The following is an 11,169-nucleotide window of genomic DNA, read 5'->3' on the forward strand; positions in this document are numbered from 1 at the left end:
AATGACTAAATAGTTTAGTTAAAATAAAAATAATTATAAATTATGAATTTTGCAATGTGATTAAAGTATATTTTTTTTTAAAAAGAATGACAACTTTTGTGGATAAACGAAAATAAAAAGAATGACAAATTAAGTGAAACCGAGACAATAATATTCTAAAATTCACAGTAAAAAAATACTATTTGATTGTTTTTTTTCTTTCTCTACCTTTGTATTATGTAAAATATAAAGAATTGTATGGATAATAATTTAATCTTTTTATTTTTGTATGTATTATTCATATTTTTTTTCTCTAAAAATTTTAAAAACAAAATATATTACAAAAATTAAATTTTGTGTAAATATACGATATCAAATTTTTTTTTTTGTATTATATTAAAAAAGTATTTTTTTTAATTATGATATTCTATTTTGTTTTTGTATGTATTAATCATGTTTTTTTTTTAATGTTTGTTTGGTTGTAATTTGAAATTAATTTGAAATAAAGGTGTTGTTTAAATTTTTGTTTAAATAGTATTTTGATGTGATATTTTGTTAGAAAAATGTATATTTATTAAAAATTATGTCAAACAAATAATATTAATTTTGGTTTTTTTTTTGGATTTTATCACAAATTTTTACTATTTATTCCTAGAAAAATATCACATCAAATAATTATTTTTCTTTTTATCTTATACTACAAATTTAATTTACGTTCAAAATATCATATCAACATCTATTTATATCATATTAAACAACTATTCAAACTCAACTTTATACTATTCAAAAATCTAAATCAAAAAACTAAAACCCACAAACAAACACAATTTTTATGGTTAATTATTGAAAAATATGTTATTTAAATATTTATTTTTGTTATTTCTTTTACATATTTTGAAAAATTAAATGATTTAAAATAATGCGTAGCAGAATATGTAGCAGAATATTTAGGGTGTTTTCAGCTCAGTTTTTTGGCTGAATTACTATGCAAATCCAGCTCAGTGTTTGCATAATGATCAAATCCAAAGCTGGACTGTCGGTTTTGGGAGGACACTCCTAACACAGGCTTTGTTTATTTTTGGTGTTTTTAGTTTTTTAAAATTATAAATATAAAAAAATTATAATAATTATAATTTAATAAAATATATACAATACATATGTCATTTTGTAGAGAATATATATTTTTTATAATATAAAAAAATAAAAATTTAGAAAACATAAATTCAAACTCAACTCAAAATTCAAATAAAAATCAAATCCAAACCCAAAATTTCCAAAATCCCCTTAAAGAAACACAACCTAATGAAAGTGAGTTTGATCTAAAATATACTTAAATTTACATTTTAAATTTTTATTATTCATATATCTCAAATTTTCTATTTTTATATAGACTTTTGAAAAAAAAATTGTATTATTTATCAATAATATTTTTAAAAATATCTAATTAAATACAAATTACTTTTTACAATATATTTAATTAGATGTTAATTTTTAATTTTTAATATTTTTTAAAACAAAAACTCCACGTAAAGAAACTAAATCAATGCTATAAAAGACACAAGTAATTGAAAAAACGTAAATATACGCGCAATATTATGTTTTTGTATAATAATATAAAATACTCCCTCCGTCCCACATATCATGTCCACGTTGCTGTTTCTATCCGTCCCATATTCTATGTTACTTTCATTTTTTTAAAAATGATTACACACTTTAATCTCATTTTAAACTTTTTAATTAATTATTTTTAATTTTAATTAAATTAATTAGCTATTTTAATCTTAATTTATAATTATTTATATTATAGGATAATTATTTTCACTAATACATTCTTAATGATCTACTAATTACACCCCTCCTAAATTACTGTATCTACGGTATAGTATACACGACATGTGGGACGGAGGGAGTATTATTTACAAATATTTCACCTCTAGAAATACTAGTGAATTTAAAATATTTCAAGAAATCAAATTAAATTAAATTAAATTGAATTGGGAGAATGATGATGATGACCAAAACCACGAGGGCGCAAATGAATGAATGATATGATATGATGTGCACTTTGTGAAAAGAAAACAAGAATTGTCAAAATCATGTATGGATGTTTGGTTGTTTATGGTCGGTCCCTCTTCTTTCTTGAATTTGTCTTGTGGTCCTCTAATTATTTTTCAATTTATTTTTTTCTTATTTTTTAGACTTTTTATATGCACAATGTGTTTGGTAATTAGGTTTAAATTATTGAATTAGATATTAACTGAGTTTTGTATGATTAATTAAATATACTCCATCCGAGATATCTTATTGAGAGTGGACACGAAATTTAAGGAACAATAATATTAAAATAAAAGTAAATATAAAATATAATGTAAATAACTATATTGTCTTTGCTTTATGAAAATTGAAAAATAGATTAAAGTGATGATGACAGTGTCTTTAAGGGTAAATATGGTAGAAAAATAGATATAGTTTTGTTTTATAATGAAGACCATGATTATTAAATAGGAAAATAAGACAACTATTTTGATTTAAAATAAATAATAAAAACATCAAAGTGTTTGTTTTTTTTTAATAAGAAATTGCATTAGTTTTTTTTTTTTCAAAATATAATATATCAATATCTACTAATAAAAAAGATTCTTTTTTTTTGGACTATATTTGATGTAATAATTAATATTTAATATTAGTATGCAAAAAGTAAATATAAACTTATTAAGTGGACGATAGTAATATTATTTTATAAATAAAAAAAATTGTATAAAAATTTTGCCCCCTTTTTAATATTCTAGTTCTGCTACCGTGTGTGTGAGAGTTAGTCATAACAAGTGGTATCAGAGCGGGATTGTTCACACGAGTTACATTTGTTCATGAACAACAGAACTTGTTCAAGAACAGCAGCGCATACTGCAGTCACAGCAGGGGCAGAATTGTGTCAGGGCAGAACAGTAGCGTCAGACACATCAGGCCTATCAGATGCGTCAGACCCGTCAGCCGTCAGATCCGTCAGCAGCGTTGCCAGTGTACTCGGCAGCCATGATCGCCGACAGCACGCTGCAGATCCGATCTGACGCATCCTGCAAATTGCAGAATTCGTATTTGCATGATTAAATCATGTCTGAGGACGAAAAAACCAAGATTGATAAGTTTGACGGAAAAGATTTTGGTTGGTGGAAGGTGCAAATCGAGGATTTGCTTTGCCAGAAAGATCTGGATTTTCCTCTGACCGGAAGAAAACCTAAGGAGACGAGCGATGATGAATGAACAACCTTAACAAGAAAGCCCTATATGTTATCAGATCTACGCTAGCAAAAAATGTTGGACTCAATATTCTGAAAGAGACTACCACATATAAGTTGATGAAGACGTTGACAAACTTGTACGAGAAGCCATCTGCTTCCAACAAGGTATTTCTGATAAGACAATTGGTGAATACAAGAATGGAAGAACGTACGTTTGTTACTTTGCATATAAAAAAATTCAATACTATAATATCCCGGTTGTTGTCGGTGGATATTAAGTTTGACGATGAGATTCAGGCTTTGCTTTTCTTATCCTCATGACCTGAAAGTTGGTCAGGAATAATCACAGTTGTTAGTAGTTTAGCAGAAAATTCTAAACTTACTTTTGAAGGCATTCGTGACTTAATCATCATAGAGGATATACAAAGGCGAAACTCTGGTGAAACTTCAAGCGCCCTGTTGAGCACGGAAAGAAAAGGTAGAAAGAAAGAAAAAGAGAATGACAGAGGACGATCAGATTCCAGAATGAGGGGTTAGTCAAAGTCAATGAAGGACATTCAATGCTGGAATTGCAAAGAGTATAGGCATTTCAGAAATCAGTGCTCAAAACCGCCAGAGCAAAAGAAAATGAATTGCCACTACAAACAGCTCAGACGATGCACTCATTTGTTGTGTTGTGAATTCAACTGAGTCGTGGATTATAGATTCTGGTGCATCATTCTATGCTACTTTTAGCACGAAGACAATGAAGAATCTACGGACAGGTAACTTTGGTAAAGTTCGTTTGGCTAATAACGACTCTCTTGACATCACAGGGATTGATGACATAGATATAAAGACTCATTCGGACACAATCTGGACGTTGAAGGACGTTAGGGTAATCCCTAGTCTTAAGAAAATACTCATTTATATTGGGCAGCTGGATTATCAGGGATATAACGTTACATTTGGAGGAGGGCAATGGAGAGTCGTCAAAGGCAATCTCGTAATTGCCAGAGGCAAGAAGAGGGGTACTCTATACATGGCTGATGTCTCTAAAAATTAAGCGAATGCAGTAACCAGCAAGCAAAGTTTGTGTTTTGTGGCACAAATGACTTGACCACATGAGCATAAAAGGAATGAAGATGCTTGTGACAAAGAAAAGCTTCCAGATCTAAAGTGGGTGGATTCCGAGTTTTGTGAGCCCTGTGTGCTTGGCAAGAAAAAAAAAGTTTCTTTTGCAAAGATGGGCGGACATTGAAAGCTCAGAAGTTGGAATTGGTTCACTTTGATGTCTATGGACCAACACCAGTCTCTTCCTTTGGCGGATCAAACTATTATGTAACATTCATCGATGATTCAACACGAAAGCTATGGGTCTATTTTCTTAAAAACAAGTCTGAAGTTTTCAATACTTTTAAGAAATAGAAGTCTGTTGTTGAATTAGAAACTAACCTGAAGGTGAAGTGCTTGAAATCGGATAATGGAGGTGAATACATCAGTACAGAGTTCACCGAGTATTGTGCTGAACACGGGATCCGGATGATCAAGACTGTTCCGGGCACTCCTCAGTAGAACGGAGTGGCAGAAAGGATGAACAGAACACTAAATGGGGGGGGGGGTTAGAAACATGAGACTGAATGCTGAACTTCCAAAGGCGTTTTGGGCCAATGCAGTTAACATTGCTGCCTATTTTATCAACCGAGGACCATCAGTGCCATTGGGTTTCAAGATACCAGAAGAAGAGTGAAAATGGGAAGCAGTAAAGTATGAACACTTGAGAGTGTTCGGATGCAGTTCTTATGATCTCACAAGAGATGGTGACAAGTTAGATGCCAAAGCCAGAAAATACACATTCATTGGGTACGGAGAAGACAAGATGGGCTATCGGCTATGCGACTTTGAAAGTAAAAAGGTTTTCAGAAGCAAGCATGCCACATTCAATGAGGCTGAACTTTTCAAAGACAGAAGCACAGAAAGTCCGAAGGTTGCGAAAGAACAGGGAGTTTGATAATGGTGTTATTAGAACCAAAAAGTCAGTGGGTCCTCAAGACAGTGGGAGTCAGGAGAATGAATCCAATACTGACGAGTTTGAAGGCAATCTAGGGGACTTCTTTGACAGCGAAAGTTCGGAGGAGGAAGGACCTCCCTCTTCACCGATGCAGCCACAACCAACCGAGTAACAATGGGTCAGGAATCCACTAAAGTCACCGAACCTCCAGCAAGATACGATCCTAGCGTAAACTATTTTCTGTTAACTGAAAATGGTGAACCAAAAAATTATCGTGAAACAATCAAGCAGAATGATTCGATTAAGTAGGAGTAGGCCATGAAAAAAGAGATGAGTTCCTTGCACAAAAACAAGACATGGATTTTGACAAAACTTCATTTTGACAAGAAGCAAAATAAATGGGTATTCAGAATTAAGGATGAACCAGATAGGTTGAAAAGGTACAAAGCCCGCTTAGTGGTTAAAGAATTTTAGCAGAAAAATGGAGTAGATTACACTGAAATATTTTCTCTAGTAGTAAGAATGACCACTATCAGATTGGTTCTTAGTATTGTAGCGGCAGAGGGCTTACATCTAGAGCAGCTAGATGTTAAGACATGGTGATTTCGATGAGAATATCTACATGGTACAACCTAAGGGGTTTCAGTGTTCTGGCAAGGAGAACTTGGTTTGCAAGCTGAAGAAGAGCTTTTATGATCTAAAACAAGCCCCCAGGCAATGGAACTTGAAGTTCGACAACTTCATGGTGAGAATAAGGTACAAGAGATGTGAAATGGACCATTGCTGCTATGTGAAGAGGTTTAAGGGTTCCTACATTATTGTACTTCTCTATGTGGATGGTATATTGATAGCCGGTGCGGACATAACAAAAATCAATAAGTTAAAGCAGTAGATGTTTGAGGCATTCGAGATGAAAGCCTTAGGTCCAGCTAAACTGATACTTGGGATGAGTATAATCAAAAACAAAGATGACACTCTGACACTATCTCAGGAGAAGTATATCGGGAAAGTGTTCAACATGAATAGTAAGAAGACTAAGCTGAGAAACACACCTTTGGGAAGCCACTTCAAGCTTACAAAAGATCAGTCTCCGATAACAGACAAAGAAAAGGCAGATATGGCTAAAGTCCCTTGTGCATCTCCAGTTGGTAGCTCATGTATGTGATGGTGTGTACGGGTCCAGACATTGCTCATGCAGTCGGGGTTGTTAGTCGCTACATGTCAAATCCGGGGAGTGAACATTGGGAAGCCGTCAAGTGGATATTAAGGTATTTAAAGGGTACTTCTAAGATGAAGTTATGTTTTAGAGGCAAAGATGCGATTCTTAGAGGGTATTCAAATAACATGTGATGTAATTATGCATAGCACAATATATTATTGAAGCATATTTATATTATATACATTAAAACACAATGTATAAACTACATATATTATACTGTGCTAAAAATATGCATGTCAATTAGCATCTACCGATTTGACCAAATTAGCCATCTAACCGCAACCTTAAGTAAAACATGAAACATCTAATCAAATAGAAGTTACGAATTGAATCCCAAATTTTTATTTTAACAATTTCTAATCTTATCACAAAAAACTCAGCCCAACCCTATCTTTTTTGTGGATTAAAAATGAATTTTGCTTTATGAACGCTCAGAAAAAGAAATTCAAGAAAGATTCAGCCTTTGCGATTTCCTATAAAATACATTATCTTTTTCTTGTATAACATCAAATTCAACTACTATTTAAACACAAATTAAATACAAACCAAACACAGACTAAGTAGTTGAGTGAAATAATGTTGTACAAGAAAAGTACTGAGGCAAGAAAATATACATAAATAATTCTGTCTCAATAATGCAAAACAATAAAACCAAAATCTGTTCAAAACCTCACCTTAAAGAGGAGATCTGATGCTGCTGACGCCAATCTTTGGAGTTCTTTACTCCACAGAAGAACTTGTTTCTGCTGCCCTTTTTGCCTTTTTTTCACCACTAATACTACCTCCAATCCCGGGTTTGCCACCAGACCTACAGAAATAAACGTAACCCGAATCAGGGCAATGAAAATGCAAAAGCTTTTTCAAGATTTGAAATCAGTAATGCAATTTGATGACAGTGCGTGTGGGGTCGAATCTTATGGCTGGGTCGGTTGCATAGCAGTCGGGTGCCACAGCAATACCTTTGGCAACAATTTCAAGTAATCTATCGGAATAGTAACCAGGGTAAGTGCTTTGCTTGAATTTTTGGTGCCCGATGATGTCCAGCCCATCAAATCCTTGAGGGACCTTAAAACTTGCTCTATCCATTTTCAATCTGAGTGATGGTCCACTGGAGCCAATCCCTGCAATATTGAGACCAAAATAATTGTAATTACTCATATGACGTGTAATCTGACTTTCATGCGGAACAAAATATGAACAAAAATTAACCAAGTGGGTTTTCGGAAAATGGTAAATACAGAAGTCGCGAGAATTGATAGAATAGTTCTTGTCAAAACTGTGATTGTATTTGTGTATTTTAGGAAGTTTTATATTTGCTGTGTTGTACTCCTATAACAGTGTATGTTTCCATTATTGGGTTTATGTATTTAGGATCAATCCCATAATCACAGGGATTTGTTTTCTTAGAATTAGCTATCCTAAAATAGACTATAGACTCATGTATATATAGAGGTTAAGTAACCTCATAATAGATATAAGAAATTATTTCTTCCAAATTTGAGATGGTATCAGAGCTTGGCTAGGTCTCGAGTTCGAGTCCCACTGTCACTATTTGCGCGCATATGCATGTGCAGGTTTCGCATACCTCCACTTGCACCTGAGGGGGCGTGTTCGGGCTCCCATTTGCGGATATATGATTAATGGCTGCGTTCTCCTAACAGTTCAAGCTTTTAGGTGAGACGGTCATTCAGTATCCGACATGGTATTAGAGCATTCGATCCTTGGGAGTCTCTTACCGTGATTATAAACCTAAGTTGCAGCCTTCATTGTTGCGCTACCTTTAAGCCCTGTCGCAACCTTCATTGCAGCGCAACTCTGTTTACCTTAATTGCACTTGGTCATGGCTGAGGTCGTGAACCTGGAAACTGGGGACAAACCCCAGACTGTCGAAGAATTGCAGAATGTTCATTCTGCTTATCGGCTAAATGGGAAGAATTATCTCAAATGGTCTGAACTCATTAGGACCATCTTGAAAGGAAAAGGAAAGATTAGTCATCTGACTGGTAATGCACCCTGGTAATGCACCCAAAGAAACAGATTCCTTGTTCAAATCATGGGACGAAAAAGACTCCATGATCATAGCGTGGCTATGGAATTCAATGGTCCCAGAAATCAGTGGTACCTGCATGTTTCTTAAATCAGTAAAAGAAATTTGGGAGGCAGTAGAAAAAACTTATTCTAAGGCCAAGGATGCTGCTCAAATTTATGATGTAAAGGTGAAAACCGTGGCTGCCAAACAGGGAAATAGATTTGTTATAGAATATGCCAATCAACTCAAGTCCTTATGGATGGAATTGGACCACTATAGAGTTATAAAAGCAAAGTGTTCAGAAGACTCAGCCATTCTAAAGGAGTATATTCAACAAGATAGAGTCTATGACTTTTTGGTAGGCCTACATCCTGAATATGACCAGGTCCGAATTCAAATCTTGGGAAAAGAGAAAGTCCCAAGGCTTAATGAAGTGGTAGCCATTATCGGGAGTGAAGAAAGCAAGAGAGGACCAATGCTGGAGACCTCAACCGTTGAAAGCTCTGCAATGATAGCGGAATGAGGAAGAATCATTGTTGCTAACCAAATGAAATGTTGGGTTCCCAATATAGAGAAAAAAACATGAGGAGGTTTGGTGTACCCATTGTAACAAGCCGTGCCATACAAGGGAGAAGTGCTGAAAATTACATGGAAAACCCCCAAGCCGAGAATGGAGGCCGAAAGGAGGCCCTCCAAAAAAAAAAAAAAAAGGCAAAGGCAAGCACACATTGCTAATGGACAAAGTGAAGAATCTGTCCAGCTGAATCATGAAGAATATAACGGGTAAGATCCATCCTCAATAAATTGGAGAAATCCACAGGTATATGCTCCGTAACATATTCGGGTAAGTTTCCATTTCCTGTTGGGCTTAATGTTTCAGATACACCATTTACACATTACTGGATATTAGACTCTAGAGCCACTGACCATACGACCCCTCTACCCAAATACTTCTCCACATATTCCCTATGTCCTATCAACAAGAAAATTTCCACAGCAGATGGAACCTTTATAACTGCAGCAGGACAAGGAGAGGTTAGATAAGCCCATCCATGACATTAAAAAATGTCCTTCATGTCCCTAAACTATCTACCAATCTGATTTCTATACAGAAACTCACAAAAGACCTCCCATGTAATGTTGTTTTTTATAGCAACTCTTGTGTACTGCAGGACAAGAACTCGGGGAGGACGATTGGACATGCTAGAGAATGGAATGGCCTATACTACATGGGGGATCCTAATCTGCCTACCAAGAGCCACTCTCTCATATCTAAGTCCACCATGACCAATAAAGAGAAAGCCCAACTTTACGATTGCCATCTAGGACATCCTTCATTTCGAGTTATATAGGTGTTTTTTTCTTCCGTGTTTAAAAATTTAAATGTGGAGAGTCTCCATTGTGAGGTGTGTGAGTTTGCTAAACACAAGCGTGTACATTTTCCTATTAGCACCAAGATGAGTTCTTTCCCTTTTTATCTTGTTCACACGGATGTATGGGGTCCTGTTCATGTTCCTAATATCTCAGGTGCTAAATGGTTTTTAACCTTCATAGATGATTGTACCCGGGTGACTTGGGGTTTTTTTATTGAAACAAAAATATGAGATTAGCTCCGTGTTTGTTCAATTTGTCTCAATGATTAAAAATCAATTTGGGGTCGGTATCAAAAGAATTAGGTCTGACAATGCCAAAGACTACTTTAACCTTGTCCTAAACTTTTTTTGCCACAAAGAAGGGATAATCCATGAGTCGTCATGTGTGAACACACCTCAACAAAATGGGATTGTAGAAAGAAAAAATGGGCACTTATTATATCAAACTAAAGCCTTACTTTTTCAAAACCATGTTCCTAAGAGATTTTGGGGGGAAGCCCTTCTTACTGCCACCTATCTAATCAATAGGTTACCCACTAAAATCTTAAACTCAAAAAGCCCAATGGAAGTTCTATCCTCATTCTACCCACACTTGGATCCTACAAATAAACTCCAACCGATAATATTTGGGTGTGTATCCTTTGTGCATGTTCATAGTAATGAAAGGAGAAAATTGGACCCTATTGCTATCAAATGTGTATTCTTAGGGTATTCTACCACACAAAAGGGATATAAATGCTTTCACCTTTTATCAAAAAGATTCTATGTGTCAAGAGATGTCACCTTCAACGAACAAGAGAGCTACTTCAAGCAGCCTCATCTTCGGGGTGAGAATGTAAGAAAGGAAGATGAGACTCTCATGCTTCCAAATATGACATTTAGACCTGAAATTGGGACAAATGGCATCGCTGTCCCTAAAATTGAAGGAAGACCTGCACCTGAACCTGAAATACCTGTACCTGAACCTGCACCTAAACCAACAGAAATACCTGCACCTGAACCTGAAATACCTGTACCTGAACCTGCACCTAAACCAACAGAAATACCTGCACCTGAACCTGAAATACCAGTACCTGAACCTGCACCTAAACCAACAGAAATACCTGCACCTGAATTGGCACCTAATGGTGGAAAATTTGGGAAGAATCTGGTATATTCAAGGAGAGGAAAGGCCATTCCAGAATCTGGCATTGTCCAAGAATCCAACCCATCAGAGGTAACACCTTCAAACCCTATAAATTCCAATGAGACTAATAAGTTTGTTTCTGAAAATATAGAAACACAGGTGGACCAAGCTCTAGACCTACCCATTGCCCTTAGAAAGGAAACCAGAACCGGCA

The 11,169-nt window shown here is 35.1% G+C and overlaps 1 protein-coding gene across 1 annotated transcript; it reads right to left on the bottom strand.

Moving 5' to 3' along the window:
* Positions 1 to 6,202: 6,202 nt before the first annotated feature.
* On the bottom strand, positions 6,203 to 10,728 carry LOC127258699 (uncharacterized). Its single transcript, XM_051285645.1, has 4 exons — positions 10,613 to 10,728; positions 7,387 to 7,548; positions 7,102 to 7,235; positions 6,203 to 6,422 (listed from the first exon to the last, which is right to left on the bottom strand). The coding sequence occupies exons 1-4, from the start codon at positions 10,647 to 10,649 to the stop codon at positions 6,399 to 6,401; spliced, it is 357 nt and encodes a 118-aa protein (XP_051141602.1). The 5' UTR covers positions 10,650 to 10,728; the 3' UTR covers positions 6,203 to 6,398.
* Between the last annotated feature and the right edge of the window lie 441 nt (positions 10,729 to 11,169).

This window comes from Andrographis paniculata, unplaced genomic scaffold (genome assembly GCF_009805555.1).
Source record: "Andrographis paniculata isolate CXL003 unplaced genomic scaffold, ASM980555v1 Contig5END, whole genome shotgun sequence".
NCBI classification, from domain to species: Eukaryota; Viridiplantae; Streptophyta; class Magnoliopsida; order Lamiales; family Acanthaceae; genus Andrographis; species Andrographis paniculata.